Raw genomic sequence first — 19,837 nt, 5'->3', positions numbered from 1 at the left:
TTGTGTGTCTTATTGGAGTAAAGTGTGCAAGGGAGAGAGTGACAGGAGATGAGGCTGGAGAGGTGGCAGGGCTAGATCACGTAGGCCATGGCAAGAAATTAGATTTTATCTTAAGCATAAGGGGGAAACATTGGAGAGTGTGATTTACTGTCACAAAAGATCACTATAGTTGCTGAGTGAAGAATGGGCAAGCATAGAAGCAGCAGATTAGAAGATATTGCAGGGTCTGAAGGGAAAGGTGAGGGTAGCCTAGGCTAGGTGTTGGCAATGGAAGTAGTAAGAACTGGTCTGATGTGAGATATATTTTGAAGATAGAATTGATAGCACTAGCTGATGGATGCTTCTCTGTGGAGATGTGGGGGAAATTGAAAATTCAAGCATAACTCGAGATTTTTGGCTTCAGCCAACTAAGTGAATGCTGGATCCATTTACTGTGTACATGATAGAGAAATTTGTGAGGAGAGCTGGCTTTAATGTAAAGGTGAGAACTTCAGTTTTGAACTTAAGTTTGAGATGCCTATTAGATATCCCAGTAGAGATGTTAAATAGGTAGCTGTATATATGAATCTGGAGTTTAAGAGAGGTCTGGGCTGGAGTTAGAATTTTGGGAGTCCTTGGCATGTGAATGGATTTAAAGCACTAAGATGTAAAGAAAGTGCTCATGCATATGAGCATAACCAATGGACACAAGACACTGGGAAGGGGTGAGTGCATGGGGAAGTTCAATTGGAAAAAAAGGAGACGTATGTACTTTATTGTTTAAAGTACTACTATTTGTAATACTTTAAACAATAAAAAAATGACCAAAAAAGAAAAGAAAGTGCTCATAAAGTGAGGGAGATAAAGAGGACAAAAGGCTGACCCCTGGGGCACAGCAATGTGTAGAGACCTCAGAGATAAGGTAATCCACCATCTCCATGTAAAAATAGAGCAGAGAAGTAAGAAAAAGACAGAAAAGGAGTAATTTACCCTGTTTTAGGAATACAATATTATGTTTTCCAAAATTATTAATAGCAAGCTTCCATCTGATCTATGAAAACTAAAGCATTATTATTATTAAATGATAGGGTATCACACACGCAATCATAATTATGTGAGGTGATGAATGTTAGCTAGATTGATTGTGGTGCTCATTTCACAATATATACATATATCAAAGCATCGCATTGTATATACACCTCAAATATATACAATTATTTGTCAAGTATATCTCAATAAAGCTGTAAAAATTTTTAAATGGTAGGGTATAAGTAAGTCTGCCTATCCTGAAAGTCTCCTTTCTCCACCCATACTTGATCCTATTTAGACATTGATTTCTCAGCTTGTTTTAGAAATTTCTTCACAACTGCTCTATCACTATAGATCATTTGCATACCATGTCTTCAGTCCAAGCCTTCTTCTTTATTTTTTTTTAAAAAATATGTTTTTACTGATTTCAAAGAGAGGAAGGGAGAAGGAGAGAGGGATAGAAACATCAATGGTGAGAGAGAATCATTGATCGGCTGCCTCCTGCACGCCCCCTGCTGGGGTCTGAACATGCAACCTGGGCATGTACCCTGATGGGGATGGAACCATGACCTCCTGATTCATGGGTCGACACTCAACCATTGAGCCACACCAGCCAGGCTGTCCAAGCCTTCTTTTAATATGCTGTATTTAAGTATGATGTTCCTATGGGGTGAAAGATTTGGTAAAAAATGTCTCTGTTTTCTTAAAGGCTCAAGATCATTATATTCCCTCCAATTCCTGATCCTGGCAAGATTTTTAAAGAAATGTTTGGAGACCAAAATGATGACACCCTGGTAAGCTCTGACTCCATGAGATTCAAAATTGTTTTTTGGGGGGGAGGCTGTGGGATTTGTTTTAACTTTGATATATAATATATATATAATATATATATATAATAAAATTTATGATTTTAACTATTTTTTTAATATATTTTATTGATTTTTTACAGAGAGGAAGGGAGAGAGATAGAGAGTTAGAAACATCGATGAGAGAGAAACATCGATCAGCTGCCTCCTGCACACCTCCTACTGGGGATGTGCCCGCAACCCACGTACATGCCCTTGACCGGAATCGAACCCGGGACCTTTCAGTCCGCAGGCCGATGCTCTATCCACAGAACCAAACCGGTTTCAGCATGATTTTAACTATTTTTAAGTGTACAATTCAATGGCATTAAGTACATTTATAATGTGCAACCATCATCACTATTTCCAGAACTTTTCATCATCCCAAACAGAAACTGTGCCCATTAAACCATAACTCCCCATTCCCCCCAGCCCATCCTAGTAACCTCTATTCTACTTTCTGTGTTTCTGAATTTGCCTATTCTAGGTACCTCATATAAGCGGAATCCTTCATTATGTGCCCTTTTGTGTCTGGCTTCTTCCACTTAGCATAATGTTTTCAAGGTGCATCCATGTTGTAGCATGTTTCAGAATTACATTTCTTTTTTAGAAATATATTTTTATTGCTTTTTAGAGAGGAAGGGAAAGGGATAGAGAGATAGAAGCATTGGTCCCCCACTGGGGACCAAGTTCGAAACCCGGGCATATGCCCTGACCAGGAATCAAACCAGCAACCTCTTGGTTCATGGGTCAATGCTCAACCAGTGAGCCACACCAGCTGGGCTAGAGTTACATTTCAAAACTGGTTATTTGAAATTACATTTTGTTTAAAATATTAATGAAGAGCTTATTGAAAATGTATCTCAGTCCACACATAGCATTTAAGAAGTCCCGAGAATACTCTGTCCGTCTCACATCATTTGGCTTCATTCTCTCTCTGGGATAGGGGACATATTTGATCCAAACCTGCGGGGGTTGGGGGGAGAGCCTCTGTTATGAAACTAGTCTAATAGGCAAGGCTCTGACTCCTGGATAATTTTTACAGCTTGATTTGTGGAAATAGAAAAATAGGGTAAACAATTGAAATAGATTTTGCTCATGCTGTTGTCTGGAAAACTGGCCTCTGAATGCATGGAAATAAAGCAAACCACCCCAACTGTTATAGTTAGTTTGCTGCAAACTCTCATGTTAGCATTTGTGGCTAGAAAACATATCAAAGGGGTTTAAAGTTCCTCTGATAGAGGCAGAGCTGCCTCAAACAGATGGTCAAACTGCAGCGGGAAGGCCGGGGAGGGTTGGGGGACAGGAGGTAGGGGGGTAAGAGATCAACCAAAGGACTTGTATGCATGCATATAAGCATAACCAATGGACATAAGACACTGGGGGGTAGGGGAGGCTAGGGGACTGTCTAGGGCGGGGGGGGGGGAATGGACACATATGTAATATACCCTTTGTATTACTTTAAGCAATAAAAAAAAGTTCCTCTGATAAATACATTCACCCAAATAAAATAATGAAGACATTAAATGAAATAAATATCAATATTATATTATCATGTGTATCTTAAATTAGTAATATCAGGGATAAAGCAGTTAATTTAGGGAAGCAGTTCAGCATAGTAGATAATAGCCTGGGCTCTGGAGTCAGATTGTCTGGATTCAAATCTCTGTTGTGGCATTTACTGTCTACTTGACCTTAGATAACTTCCTTAACCTCCCTGTGCCTCCATTTTTCCATTTATAAACAGGAGGTAATGATAACACCTGCCTCATGGCGTTATGTGGATTAAATTAATTTAATACATAAAGACCACTAAGTGTGCCTGACACATTATAGATGCTTAGTATTAGTGATAATATTTTCATAATACTTTGCATTTATCTTTAGCCCCCAAACAAATTTCTGTAATAATGAGTGATTCACAGTGGCAGTGAAGATATGTGGCTAGGGAAGGAAGGTCAGGAAGGCTGACATGCTAGCCGAGGACAATTCATTTAGATCACTTTTCCACCAAGTTATGGTCATAGATAGTGGGTAACTCTGCCAGGCCCTGGAGGGTAGAGCACCGCAGGTAGGTCCAGAGTTAGCTACCTGAGAAGGAGATTGTACACTGTAATTGAGGTGAATATGGCAACCAGTGGTACTTCAACCTTAGTTGGGTCCCAATCAACCAGAACTAGTAACAACATAGAATCCTGGGCCCTGGCTCTATAAATTCTGATTCAGCAGGTCTGGGATGGGGCCCAGGAGTTTGTATATTTGATAGGAGCCCACAGATGATTCCTATCCTGGCAAGATAGTCTGTGGGCTAGACTCTGAAAATCACTGTTACCATTTATTATGTGCCAGGTAGTGTACTAAGTGCTTTGCTTACATTCCCTTATTGAATGCTCATAACCACCCTGTAGTGTAGGTGCTGTTAATACCATTTTACAGATGAGGAAATGGAGCCTCAGCAAGGTTAAGTAACTTTACTGAGGTCACACAGCTAGTAGGTAAAGGTTAGGTGGGATTTGACCCAAGACTATCTCATTCCAGAGTTCTCTCTTTCCACTGTGCTGCATTGCCTCTTGTAAGATAGAATGCTTGTCCTCAAGAACATCACCCTCTTCAAAGAGTTCTCTATGATAGAAGTAGAAGGTTGTGATAGGGGAGTACTGAGAAAAAGATGTAGAGTCACATTATGGCTGGCCTTATATGGGAAGGTATTAGGAATGTGATTCTGACAATAGTCAGGAGAGAATGGATTAAAGAGGGGAGGCACTAGCATGGGAACCTAGTCCTGAATTTGCCCCATAGATGTTTTGTTTGGCCAGTGTGATGTATTTAAATTTTTTCAAATTGGAATCTTAAGCAGGGCACACACACTCCAATTTATCTTGGGCCCTACCATTCCTAATTCCCACTGTGGTTTCCACACAATGACCTAATATGCCAAATCCTTAAAATGCATTTGAGTTTGCTACCCCTGTTATCAGAATGAAGACCAGTCAAAGTGCCATAATACAAATGCCCAATATCTGTGAAAACATGTTTGGACTCACTAATACACACAAGTTATGCCAACCAAAGCATAGATGAGATATAAATTTACAGCCTAATAAATTTCTAAAAAGTGATAATAGCCAGTGTTAACAAGAGGATGGGGAAATGGACTTTTAATGCACTGCTGGGGATCCTGTAAAATAGTATATATTCCTGCTGGAGAACAACTTGGTAAATTGTAACAAGAATCTTTGATCTTGTAATTATACTTTTAAGAATCCATTTTAAGGAAATAATCCAGCAATGGCCAAGGAGTGTCAATGCAGCATTTGTTTCTAACATGAAAAATTAGAAACGAATAAAACATCAGCAGTGGCCGAAACCGGTTTGGCTCAGTGGATAGAGCGTCGGCCTGCGGACTGAAAGGTCCCAGGTTCGATTCCGGTCAAGGGCATATACCTGGGTTGCGGGCACATCCCCAGTAAGAGATGTGCAGGAGGCAGCTGATCGATGTTTCTCTCTCATCGATGTTTCTAGCTCTCTATCTCTCTCCCTTCCTCTCTGTAAAAAATCAATAAAAATATATTAAAAAGAAAAAAACATCAGCAGTGAAATTAGTTTTTTAGAAGTTAAGTTTTCAAAGCATTTAATGTCATAGTAAAATATTTATGAGATAAAACTAAGAAACATATTATAAATGTGTACTGTATTATAATCCTAATTTTTAAAAATGAATGAATATATACATAGAGCGATGAGTGGTGGGAAATGGGTCAAAATGATCAACTCTGGCAAAGGGACTGTGGATATCATTCCCTCTACCTTTCTGAAATTTTCAAATTGCCTGTAATGAACATGTATTACTTTTATGATAAAAAGAAACCCTGTATAAGTTATTAAGGCAAAAGAGAGTATTGTAGTCATCCAGGTCTGAGAGATAATAGGGACTAGAGCCAGGGTGGTAGCAGAGGAAATTGATGCAAGAGACATTAAAGGAAACTCATTAGACTTGGTGACTCTGTGTGGGTGATGAAAGATGGGAGAGAGTAAAAAATAATTTCAAGATCTCAAGCCTGGGTGGTAGAGTGAATGATGATAACATTGACAACAAAATCAGATCAATTATCTTTCTCAGAAATGGGAAATTGTGTTTTTTCAATTTGCTGTCTAGAGGATAATATGTTGTCCCAATGAGTCAGATAATGCTATAATTTAGTGAAGCGGATGCACGGACAAGATGGACTACTTAAAGCATATGATGTTTTTTTGTTTGTGATGGTTGCAGACCATTAAATAAAATACATATTTAAAACTAATAAAAATGCCAGACTGGGGATAGGGTAAAGAACAAATTTTCATGTTTCCTTTTTAACCAAATGAACAATTTTCTTTCTTTACATGGCAGTAATCTTCCCAAAATGGACTGCGTATCTAACAGAAATACTAATCTTTTTATTTCCAGAATCATCAAATTCTAGAATGAATGTGGCCCTAGAGGTCACCTAATGAGTTGGATGTTTACATGGTTAATTATATTTCTTTAATTATAAAATTTTAAAACTCTAGATTCTAGTCCTACCCCTTCCCTTGAGAGATGGGGACATTGGGAGCTACAGATAAATTTCTAAGGATTAGTCCATAGATAATTACAGAACCTGAATGAGAAGCCATTATAACCTAAATTACTGACTCATAATCCAAAGAAATATTCCATGCCCTTTCTAAATATGTTTTTCTTCCACACTACACCATCAATAGTTCTTTTAAAAAGTCATTTAGGCCCTAGCTGGTTTGGCTCAGTGGATAGAGCATCAGCCGTGGACTGAAGGGTCCCAGGTTTGATTCCAGTCAGGGCACATGCCTGGGTTGTGGGCTCGATCCCCAGTAGGGGGCGTGCAGGAGGCAGCCGATCAATGATTCTGTCGCCATTGATGTTTATATATCTCTCTTCCTCTCCCTTTCTCTCTGAAATCAATAAAAATATATTTTTAAAAAACCAATATTGCTGATGTTAGTTTATTTTTTAAAAAGTCATTTAGGTGTGGCCACAAATAAATTAAATTTGTGTCATTTTCCTTAAGGTTTATGGTGTTTTGATAATGTTTTGTTCATCACCTTAGTAACATTTTGGCCAACAGCATTTCTTCCTGTTCATTGCTGTTTGTCTTTTCTCTGTGACTAATTGGGCTGTTGGCCATATTGTGGGGATACACACAGGGGATTGATTGCTTCTCCTTTGCGTCTTTTTCATCCACAAAAATTATCTATTCTTCCTCTACTTCTTGGAAACCAATGATGTTTTCAAGATTGTGCCAATTTTGCATTCCTAATTGGAAAGCAGCTTTTTAACTTGGGAATTGACTTCAAAATATTGCTGATTTTTTTTTTAACCTCAGTAGATATCTTTAAAAACTAAGAATATTATCCTGTACTAGAGGCCCGATGCGCAAAATTTGTGCACTCGGGGTGGGTGGGGTCCCTCAGCCCAGCCTGCACCTTCTCGCAGTCCGGGAACCCTCAGGGGATGTTCCTGTAGGGAGTGGGCCTAAGCTGGCAGGCAGTCATACATCCTTAGCGCTGCTGTGGAATCCACTGCTACACTTGCCAGCCGTGAGTCTGACTTCTGGCTGAGCGGCGCTCCCCCTGTGGGAGCGCACTGACCACCAGGGGGAAGCTCCTGCATTGAGTGTCTGCCCCCTGGTGGTCAGTGTGCATCATAGCAACTGGTCATTCTGCTGTTTGGTCAATTTGCATATTAGCCTTTTATTATATAGGGTGGTGAAAAATAGCATGATCACACTTTAAGAATTCTTTCTTTTTTATTATATATTTTTTAATTGATTTCAGAGAGGAAGGGGTAGGGAGACAGAGATAGAAACATCAATGATGAGAGAAAATCATTGATTGGCTGTCTCCTACACACCCCCTAATGGGGATCGAGTCCACAACCCAGGCATGTACCCTTGATTGGAATTGAACCTGGGACCCTTTAGTTTGCAGGCCAATGCTCCATCCACTGAGCCAAACCAGCTAGGGCTAAGCATTATTTATTTCTCAATATCATCTAATATTCAGTCCAATTTTAAAAATTTCCAACTGTCCCAATTGTCAAGAGGCAGATAATTAATATTCAGTTGTCCCACTGTTAATGAAGCTAAGATTGACCACTGCATTTAAGACAACACCATGTCCCCTCCTGCCATCTACACTTATCCCTCCCCCCCCAATGCCACCTGAAGATAGTCTGTGTGGTGGTATGCTTGCACCCCATTAACTCTTCAGCTAATGCTTTTTATGCCAGTTGATATCCTTGCTTGAATCACTAATTTCATTAGGGTTGTGAAATAATGCTTTTCCTCATCAGTTATTTAATCTACATTTGTAAGATGGTACATTTCTATAAAGCACTGATTTCAGTCATCAACTGGACTCTTTGGTTGTTCTGAAATTTAGTTGCTGCTCGAAAGGCAGGATACATGTTTAATTCTTCCTTTTTTTAAAAAATATATTTTTTATTGATTTTTTTACAGAGAGGAAGGGAGAGAGATAGAGAGTTAGAAACATCAATGAGAGAGAAACATCGATCAGCTGCCTCCTGCACATCTCCTACTGGGGATATGCCTGCAACCCAGGTACATGCCCTTGACCGGAATCGAACCTGGGACCTTTCAGTCCGCAGGCCGACGCTCTATCCACTGAGCCAAACCGGTTTTGGCTTTAATTCTTCCTTTTAACTATCAATTTTTAAAGTGAGGGGTTGGATTATTAGCCACCTCAAATGGTTCCATAGTTCATTTTGAAGCTACAATGGTTTTAAGGCATGGGAACCTACAGTTCATATTGTACAACTTTCTATTGTGAATGTTGATCCAAAGAAGACTGGGGCATGTAATTGCTTGACTTGTATACAAAAGGCCTATGTTTGGCATGATGCTTAGGTGCATGAAACCCACTTCATTTCTGTGGAAAATCCACTGTGGGAAATAAACAAATCTTGAAAGTACTCCTAAATTGAGAGTTGATGTTCCAGTATCCTATGAAATGTATTTATTACTTTAAAATATAAAAGCCTCTAAACACTATTTTTTTCTGGGATTAGATGACTTACAACTAAAAGTCAGTTGTGTTAGCCTCCTAAATACTGTTTTTTTTCATGTATGCTGTTTTTCACCTTTGGCCATTGTTGATTACCTTGTTTTAAAAAATCGGCAGTGTGAGAATTGAATTATGAACTGGTAATTTTGTGGACTTATTTTTTCTACAGGTAATTTTTAGCATTTATCTTTATTGTTGAAATTGTTACAGATATCCACTTTGTTTTTTTCCCCATTGACCCCCCTACACCCCGCACCTGCCTTTCCCAGGCCTTCACCATAGCACTGTCTGCGTCCATGGGCCATGTATATATGCATGTAAATTCCCCAGTTAATTTTAAAATTAGACTGACATAATTTACAAAATTGAAGAATAGGTCAGAGCCTGTCCCTTTGTTCCTTTTACTGTACATGGCCATAGTCATAGAAACGCTGCTCAGGAAAAGGCCATGATGGTAATGGTCAGTGAAAATTAGAGTACCCAAGTTTCAGAAATGAGAACAGGCAATTGAAAAAAATGAGTGGATCCTTAGAAGCCTTTTCTGCTGCATTGTTCACCTCACTGGAACAGATTGCTTTATTCCTGTCCAATACAGCGAAGCATTGGGTCTCGTGTCCAGAAACCAATGAAAGTATAATGTTCAGGGTACATTTAAAAAAATTAAAATGATTTCTTTTAAAACAATATATATTTATTATAGAGAAATTAGAAATATAGATTATCAAAAGAGAAAAATAAAGTCACTCTTAATCCTACCACCCATACATAACTGAATTTAATGTTATATGAACAACATAGAGAAATGGCAATACCAACAATAGTAATAGTTCATACTTATAGAACTTTTACTGTGTATCAGACACTTCTTGAGGTACTTCACTCATTAATTTATCCTCATCTACAATATCTATTATCTCCGTTATACAGGTGACGAAAATGAGGCACCAGGGGTATTATGTGTAACTTGCTCAAGGTTATACTGCTAGTACACAGCAGAGATAGGATCCAAATTTAACCAATGAGTATCTGATTTGAACCCAGACATCCTGATATTCCACTCCACACTTTTAACTAATCATATAATATGTTTTAATAAAGTGCTCATATTTCATTTTATTTGAATTTACAGATGGGAAAGAAATAGGTGAAGCTAAAGGAATTTCTGAACTTTTGACAATAATTTTTAATGATTATTGAAAAGAGCAATTTTTCCATGTTCTCCCCATTCTCTCCCCATTTTCAAAGTTGTCCAGTATCTACATTGACAATGTGTAAGGCCACTACATACTACTAGAGGCCTAGTGCGTGAAATTCATGCACTGAGGGGGGGTGTCCCTCAGCCCAGCCTGCACCCTCTCCAATCTGGGACCCCTCAACAGTCGGACATCCCTCTCACAATCTGGGACTGCTGGCTCCCAACCACTCGCCTGCCTGCCACTTGCTTGACTGCCCCTAACCGTTTCTGCCTGCCAGCCTGATCACCTCCTAACCACTCCCCTGCCAGCCTGATCACCCCCTAACCACTCCCCTGCCAGCGGGGAGCAGGCCTCAGGTGCAGTCGGACATCCTTAGCGCTTCTGAGGAGGCGGGAGAGGCTCCCACCACCACCACTGTACTGGCAGCCTTCAGCCTGTCTTGTGGCTGAGCAGAGCTCCCCCTGTGGGAGCGCACTGTCCACCACAGGGCAGCTCCTGCATTGAGCATCTGCCCCCTGGTGGTCAGTGTGTGTCATAGTGACCAGTCATTCCCAGTTGTTCTGCTGTTAGGGTCAATTTACATATTACCCTTTTATTATATAGGATAGATGGATAGATAGATAGATACTAGAGGCCTGGTGCATGACATTCGTGCACACTGGGGGAGGGGGGGCGACAGCCTGGTCTCCACCCTCTTGCAGTCTGGGATCCCATGGGGGATGTTCCTGGGGAGCGGGCCTAAGCCGGCAGGCGGACATCCCTTGAGGGGTCTTAGCGCAACCACAGAGGCACGAGAGGCTTCCACCACCGCTGCTGTGCTTGCTAGCCATGAGCCTGGCTTCTGGCTGAGCGGTGCTCCCCCTGTGGGAGCACACTGACCACCAGAGGGCAGCTCCTTTGAGTGTCTGCCCCCTGGTGGTCAGTGTGTATCATAGTGACCAGTCATTCCTCCATTCAGTTGATTTGCATATTACGCTTTTATTATATAGGATTGTGGCTCTTATAGCCCTCATCTGTGTGGTTATGTATTTGATACTCACTACCAGTCTTTATGTCTCTCCAGTCGTTTTGCTTATTTAAAGCTCTAAAGTTTTCTCAGGAAGGATTCATAGGACCAGCATTTCCCTAAAATATTTACACATTGATGGAGTTTGCTGCATTAATAATTGAAAATAATTTTAGCTAGATATAAAATCTATTGCTCATACATTCTTGCCTTGGGTATCTTAAATGTGTCATACGTTTTCTTCTGGCATAAAATGTTGCCAAAGTCTGCTGACAGTATAATTTTCTTTCTGTATTAAAACACTTGGTGTTTTTTGTCTAGTTGTCAAAAGATTTTTTTCTTCAAAATCCAATAATTTTACCAAAATATGACTTGATGTTGTTGGTCATTTTGGGTTAATTTTTCAAGGCATATGGTGTGTCCTTTCAGTATGTAGTTTCAGATTTTTAAAATTTCAGTAAAAATTTCTTCACTTAGAGACTTTAGTTATTCTGTTCCCTTGTTTTCTTTGCCCATCTTGGATATTTGCCACATCCTTTGAATAATTTTTATCAACTTCCTTCCCTTTTTTTTAAATCCTTGCCTGAGGATATATTTCATTTTAGAGAGAGAGAGAGAAACATCAATGTGAGAGAGAAACATTGATCAGTTGCCTCTCATATGTGCCCTGACCAGGTTTTCCTAGGTGTCCCAACCGGGGACCGAACCCACACCTAGGCATGTGCCCTGACCAGGAATCGAACCTGCAACCTTCCGGTGCGTGGGATAATGTTCCAACCATCTGAGCCATCCTGGCCAGGGCACCTTCATTTCTTTTTATTTGTTATTATTTTTTAAAGTCCTCCTTTTTATCTTCTGTTTATTTTAAGATATTATCTGTTGTGTTTATTTGCTCCTGTGTTTCTTCTAGCTTAGTCTTCATTTCTGAAATGATATTATTTTACTGTTCTTTCCTGCATTTTATCATGTCATGTCTGAGTTCTTACTCTGAATTTTTATATTCTTCCATATTATATATATGCTTTCATATCATATAACTTTTTCTTAATATGTTTTATGTAGTTTTGAAACATTAGATTTTAATTTTCATTATTTTTAGTGGATATATCTTTCTGACACGTTTTAATTCTGTAAGGTATTATTCTGTTGCTTATTTTTACATGAAATAAATTTCCCTGAAGTTTTAGGAGGCTTGATTTAGGATAGTGGTTTTTTTTTCTAATTGTATGGCTATAGAGTTCCATCTTTTATTGTGTTATTTTTAAATATATTTTTAGTGATTTCAGAGAGGAAAGGAGAGGGAGAGAGAGATAGAAACATCAGAGATGAGAGAGAATCATTGATCAGCTGCCTCCTGCACACCCCACACTGGGGATCGAGCCTGCAACCTAGGCATATGCCCTGACCAGGAATCAAACCATGACCTCTTGGTTCATAGGTCGACGCTCAACCACTGATCCATGCTGTCCAGGCAATCTTCTATTATTTTTAAGAATTGTTCAAAATTATAGCTAATTCCTTTTTGCCTCTTCTACTTTTATCTGGATTTTCTGTTTTATCTCTCTTGTCCCTTTCCTGGCCCATGTGAAGTCTATTCCCACCATTTTCTTCTCAGAATAGGACTTTGCCTTGAAAGGGGGTTTTAGATGGTTTTGAGAGTTCATGGGGCCCAGGCAACTCCTGGCTGTACCATGGACTGCTTGCGCTCAGTCACTCTTTATCAGATCCCTGATAAAATAATATCAGGGATCTAAAGGTGCAGGTCCCTGTCAGTCTTAGTTGTTGTTCATAAATTAGCTTGCTGAGGTTTGAGTGAGTTATTTCACAGTTCTCACGTCTATCACATGCCCTGCTGATTCTTGCTGCAAACTCTTCCATAACTGATACCATTTTGCTCTTGTAGCTATCTCTAATTTGTCCCCATCTACTCATATTTCGGGGTTCACAGGGGAATAATTTTCATCTGATTTTGTTGTAGATTATGTACATGGATTTCGGTTTTGCTTTCCTACTTAACTTTTTTACTTGCGATTTTTATGGTGGCATTTAGAGAGATTAAAAAACCCTGCTGCCTGGCTGGAGTGACTCAGCAATTGAGCAATGAACCATGAGCCAGGAGGTCATGGTTCAATTCCCAGTCAGGGCACATTCCCCAGTGTGGGACGTGCAGGAGGCAGCCGTTCACTGATCCTCTCTCATCATTGATGTTTCTATCTTTCTCTCTCCTTCTCCCTTCCTGTATCTGAAATCAATAAAAACATTAAAAAACACACACACCCTGCCAACCACCACTTTTCTTCGAGGATTTCTCTCTAAATGATACACCACAGGCCAAATGCTGCCTGCCACTTATTTGTGCACAGCCTGCAAACTAAGAATGCTATTTATACTTTTAAATATTTGAGAAAAAATCTAAAAAAGAATCCTATCATGATACTTGAAAATGATATAAAATTGAAAATTTCAGTGTCTATAAATAAAGTTTTGTTGGAACACAGTCACGCCTATTCATTTATATGTTATCTATGACTGTGTCCATACTACGACAGCAGAGTTGAGTTACTGGGACAGAGACTATATGGCCTTCAAATCTGAAAATATTTATTATCTGGCCATTTACAGAAAAAGTTTGCCAACCCTGGTCCTATATTATACTCTTCAATGGCTAAATAGCATTCCATTGTGTGAATATATTATAATGTACTTAACCAAGTCTCTATTATTGGGCTTTAAGATGAATTCTAAATTTCATTATTATAGGCATCATTCCACAGCTAAAATTAGCATATATATTCTATCACATTCTTGGAATATATTGTTACAAGTAAGATTGCTGGATCAAGGAAGATTATATGTCTTCAAACCCTTTGATTGATATTGACAAATTGTCATCCAGAGATTAAAGAAGATGAGGTGGATCTATTTTACTGATGTATAAAAATATATAATATATGCTATTAGACATTCTGGTTACGTATGTAGGGAGTGATTCCTTCATAGTAAAGAAATGGGGGAACTAGAATACACACATTTAAATTTTTCATAAATTTAATTTATAGATTACAACTAGGTTGTACCAATTTATATACCTACCAGTGGTATGTCTGAATGATTGTTTTGCCATGCTTTTGCCTGAATATAATTTTTTTAAAAGTCTTGCCAATTTGATAGCTGAGGAAAGGGTATCTTGTTTTAATTTTACATATCAATTTTTATATTTTTTCATGTTATTTAGCTTGAATTGATTCTTTTGTACAATTCTTGTTCATTGTACATTTTCCCTGAAATATTCATCTTTTCTTTGATGATTTGTAAAGCTTTTTTTATATATCAGATATTAATCCTTTGGCCTGTCATCTGTGTCCGCTTTTCTCATTAATGATGTACAAATTTCTTTCTTTTTTATGCAATCAAATTTTCCTTTATTTTTTATGTGTAGAAATCCCTTTCCTACCTCAGATTTATATAATTGTTGTCCAATATATTTTTCTATTACTTGATTTTTATATTTCAATCTTGATCCAAAGGGAATTTATCCATGTAGGCTGTGAGGTAGGATTTAACTTTATTTTTCAAATGCTTAGCCAGTCGTCTTCGTGCCATTTATTAAATAAGCCATTATTTCAAGGTTATATATTTTTTTCAGATTTTTATTAGAAAGCTGTGTATTTCTCATTTTTAAAAATCAGGTTTGTTGATTTACATACAATAAAACTTACTTTTTAAAAGTTTATAGTTGGAAGAGTTTTAGAAAATAGTTTTATAACCACAACTCTAATCAAGATATAGGATATTTCCATCATCCCCCCAGAACTTCCCTTTTGCCCCTTTACAGTCAATCCTCAGTCCCTGACCCTCCTATACTCTTGCAATTACTAATCTGTTTTCTGCCCCAAAGTGTTACCTTTTTCAGAGTGTGACATAAATGAAATCATGCAGTACATAGTTTTTGAGTCTGCCTTTTTAATTAGCATAATGCACTTAAGAGACATCCACGTTGTTGTGTGTAGCAATAGTTTATTTCTTTTTATTACTGAGCAGTATTCCATGATATGGCTGTACCACAGTTTATTTAACCATTCATTTATTCAGGGACATTTGGGGTTGTCTTCTGTTTTTAGCTTTTATTAATAAAGCTGCTATAAACATTTATGTAGAGGTCTTTGTGTGGACATATTTCTCTTGGTTAGACACTAGGGGTTGAGATTTCTGAGTCATGCAGTAAAGCATGTGTTTTGCTTTATAAGAAACATTCAGACTGTTTTCCATAGTGGCTGTACTATTTTACATTTCCACCAACAATGTATAAAAGATTCAGTTATCCCGGATCCTTGTCAGCACTTGGAATTGTCAATATTTCTTATTTCAGGAGCATCAGGGTTAAATAATTTGTTTAGACTAATTTGGATGTTTTAAGCACTGTTTCCCAACTTATCCCTCCATAGGCTTTCTATGACTGGATGGTTTTTACTTGCTCAGTCCATCCCCAATTGCTCAACCTGAGGCAGCTAAATGGCCACTGTTACTCTTGTTTCTGTTTTTCTTCTTTCCATTTTCTTTTCGAGGCTTGTAGAACCATAAAACATAAAACCAGAAAAGGAGCCTAGAAATAATCTAGGAAGATGGGTGGCAAACTATTTCTTTAAAGGACCAGGTAGTACAGTTGTCCATGGAGGATTGGTTCCAGGGCCCCCCACAGATACCAAACTCTGGGATGCACAAGTCCCTTATAGAAGATGGCGCAGAACATTGCATTGGCCCTGCACATGCATGGATTATCAACCTTGTGTTGAAAATACTGTTTTTGATCCTGTGTTGGTTAAATCTGTGGATGTGAAACCTGTGGATAAAGAGGGTTGAGTAAAATATTTTGGGCTTAGCAAGCCATTTTGTGTCTGTCACAGCAACTCAACTCTGCTGTTGTAGCATGAAAGCAGACATAGATAATACAGAAAAAAGTAGGTGTGGCTATGTTCCAATAAAATTTAATAAAACAGGTGGCCTACTGGCTTTGGCTCTTAGACCATAGTTTGCTGAGCCTTGGTTTAGTCTAACAACTTTCTTTTACAGATGAGGGTACTGAGCTTAGGTTTTACCCTTTTCCTTGATTTATATGTAAAGATGACAAGGACCAGGATATTGGTTTTCACCATAGGAGACACACTTAAATTGAGTTCAAGATGAGCTTAACTTATGCATAATTCCCTACTCTAGCAAATGGTGTTATGTGGAACTGTTAATACAAGGTCTTTCAAAAGTTTTAACTGCACTGAAACTTTTGGTACATTTAATATTGTCATTTACTAAAATGCTAGTTGACTTTTTGAACCCAATATGTCTCTGGAGCAATGGTCAAATTTGAGTGGTAAGAAAACAAAGGTTAAAACACTTGAAGTAATAAAGGTATACCACCCTTTTATTCTTCTTTAAAAGACTTTGTTTTTAATTTTGGATATGTCTAAATTTGTTTCTCTTTTAAGATGGCCATTCAATATCACGTAACAACCCCATGCTTTTTTTTTCTCTCTCTTTAAGGTTAATTCCTGATTGTTTTGTTTCATTAATTGGTCAAATATATGAAGATTCTTAGGTCAAAAAAGAAAACAGCAACACCTAACAGGAAACACACACTCGTGGTTCTATGCACGTAAAGTTAAAAATAAGCATTGGCTGTGAGTACTCAGGGAAAGAACATTATTTAGAAAAGTCATCGTGTCTGTGTTTTTTCCTTTCTTCCAGCACTGGAAGAAGTATGACATCTATGAGAAGCAAATCAAAGAAGAAACCGATTCTGTCGTGCTGATAGAAAACCTGAAGAGAACCTCTCAGTGATGGGGATCATTTAACATTCAATCTGAGAACTTGTTAAATGGAAACTGAAACTACTGGACCATTTAAAAACAGGCAGCTCATAAGAGCCATAGGCTTTTATGTTGAGTCACTCACCGAAAAACTAAAAATAATGGGCTTCTTGGAGAAGAGAGGGGAGTTATTCTCAGTGAATTGTAAAAGCAGGCATCTTTTGTGAAGTTTTCAAACTAGGGGACAAAGCAAAAAGCAATGATGCCAATAGAATTAATCTTATCAAGAGTTGTGACAACTTTCTTAAGGATCTATGCCTGCTTTGTATTCGTTTTGTCAAACAATACCAACAAATTTTATTTGTGGGGATACTCATTTTGGGGTGCAAATGCTAATGCCAAACTTGAGTCACAGAGACCATTTAGCAAACAAAATTGAAAAAAAATCTGTTATTTCTTGTTTGGGATCCCATTCAGTAATGTTTGTGACTATCAAATTGTAAGGGTCCGGAATCATTATCCCTTCAGCAGCATTTTCCTCTACTTTGAAAGGCCCAGACATTAGTGTTGACCACGATGATGACAACCACAGAAAAAACAGTGGCAGCTTCTTTTACCAATACCTTTCAGAGCCATTGCAGGCTTTTAAGGGCAGCAGAGGCAGAATGACTTGCTGGGTATTAGTATTTGAACCACTGCATTCTCCAATGATATACTGTTTTTTCTTCACCTCTACTGCTCAAATCAAGTATTTACTATGTGTCCAGATTGTGCTAGGCTCCCAGGTGTGAGGCACCTCTATCTAAGGGTTGACAACCTGGTTGCCACTCCTCAGTTCTTACTACTTTCTTTTTCTCCACCAGTCCTTTTTCAGACCTTTTAATTGCCTAGTCCCCACACCTGATTTCCCCTCTCAATGGATATTAGAATATAAATCTGCTCAGATACCTAGAGGAGCGGGGAGTGATTTTTATCTCAGGTAGTGTGAGTTGACTGAGAAACAATGACAAGTTCTTGCATATTTTGTAAGTTCTGTGTGGGTCTACATTTATTTGAAGGTTTTCAGCATTTACTATTTCTCTACATAGTTTCTAAATAGAAAGGAGATATTATCTTCACTTAGAACTTTGCTATTTGCTTGATAAAAAGAATAGTTGTGTTTCCCTCTTTTCCCTACTGTCACAAATAGTTATTAGGTTTTGTCTTGTATAGCTAGCCAGCATCAAGGTTCCAATGTTTGTATGCATTTTTTTGCATATGTTAGGGTTCCATTCTCACCCATCCCCACAACATATATTCCCCCTATCCCTACTTCCTCCAAATTTAAAGAAGTATGGAAATGATATTGCCCTCCTAGTGTTTCTCTCCTTACAAAGATAGACTTAGATTACTAGTAGCAACTTGAGAAATTTGTATCACCAATTCTCCAAACGTTCAACCATTTCTATTAACCAGATGGTGCTACTTGTAATTCCTGCTGTTAGGGGAAGGAAGATCAGAGATCCCCGCTCCTCACAGGTTTGGGGAAAAGTAGCAACCTGCTTGCACTGCAGAAGAGGAGCACTGTGTCCCCAGCTTTTCTGAGAAAATTGGGGTTCAGAGCAAGGGTAGATGCCAAGCTGTTGCCTCCCTGTGCTTTTATTTTTGAGGTCAGATTGAGCCTGGAAGACAGGCATGGATGTTCCACTTTGTTCTACTGTTTTCTAAAAAAAACCAAAACACAAAAAACACACACACAAAAAAACAAAACAAAAAACAAACAAACAAAACTTGGTTTTCCCTTGTAGGAATGAGATTATTTCCTAGCCAGGCCTTTTATAATTCTGGGAAGCAGAACACTGAAATGCCTCACCCAAAGCCATTTTTCCTCTTACCCTATTTAGATGGCAATGCAGTGAGGGTGTGCTTTGATATTCTTATTACCCAAGGAGCTACTGATGCTGATAGTCATGCATCCTGGGAGTGGAGAAATTGTATTTTGTTTTCATCCTCCTTTTTTAGCAGTAAAATAGTATTTTGGGGGGTAGTAAAATAGTTGAGGGAAAAGGGGATAGTGAGTTATGGGATTAGCTAGCTATGGCTGTATTTTAATTGCAGAAGAGTGATCCCCAGGACTTGGGAGCTCTTGGAGACTTTAATACAGGGTTGGGCAAAAGTAGGTTTACAGTTGTTCATATGAAAAATAATACAATAATAATACAAAAATAAACTGTGTTTTGTGTACTCATAACTGTAAATGTACTTTTGCCCCATCCTGTACATCAGTGGGATTCTCATCACCTGTAGGAAACTAGTAGGTTCATTACTGTTTTATGTCTGACCTATATGGATTTTTTTTCCCCGCATACCTAAGTAAACCTACTGTAAGAATGTACATTCTTATTCTTTCATTCTGATAAGTGTTTTCTTCATCTGGGCACTAAAGGGATATGTGAAACAATGTTAACATTTTTTGTAATGCCTTCAACTAGGGGTCATTGTGTTTAACTTCTTATAGAAAAGCTTGAATAAAATAAATATTGTCTTTTTATATGTCACTCAAATGTTTTCCTTTGGTATTATTTTGGGGAAAGTATTATGAATAGTGGGTGGCAGAAAAGAATGGAGTTAAATGAATAAATGTGAAATTTTCTCAGCTATTTTATCTTACAATCATTTATCATTAGTGACCTGGTGCACAAAATTCGTGCACATTAAAAGGGAATTAATTAGAGGAAATATTTTAATATTGCTATTTGCCCTTTCTCTATAATAGAAGTGTCAGAGATGAAAGAAAATTAGTAAAATGAATATGAAAATCTTCCTCCTGTCAGAGTCTGGGGTGCGCCACAGGAACCAGAGTCAAGTCCCCACCCACCCATGTGTGCCTCGAAATCGTGCGAGACCCAGACCTGGACTGCC

At 38.3% G+C, this 19,837-nt stretch overlaps 1 protein-coding gene across 1 annotated transcript in view; it reads left to right on the top strand.

The window, feature by feature from the left end:
- The window catches only part of IL13RA1 (interleukin 13 receptor subunit alpha 1), a 65,485-nt gene extending 46,012 nt beyond the window's left edge, over positions 1-19,473 (top strand). Inside the window, exons 10-11 of the mRNA XM_036304388.1 lie at positions 1,718-1,802; positions 16,875-19,473. Coding sequence (XP_036160281.1) covers positions 1,718-1,802; positions 16,875-16,967 — 178 coding nt within the window. The 3' untranslated portion in view covers positions 16,968-19,473. The remainder of the gene's footprint in view (positions 1-1,717; positions 1,803-16,874) is intronic.
- The last annotated feature ends 364 nt before the right edge of the window (positions 19,474-19,837 follow it).

This window comes from Myotis myotis, unplaced genomic scaffold, assembly GCF_014108235.1.
Source record: "Myotis myotis isolate mMyoMyo1 unplaced genomic scaffold, mMyoMyo1.p scaffold_m19_p_4, whole genome shotgun sequence".
Classification (NCBI taxonomy): Eukaryota; Metazoa; Chordata; class Mammalia; order Chiroptera; family Vespertilionidae; genus Myotis; species Myotis myotis.
This window is presented reverse-complemented; position numbering and strand designations above follow the sequence as displayed.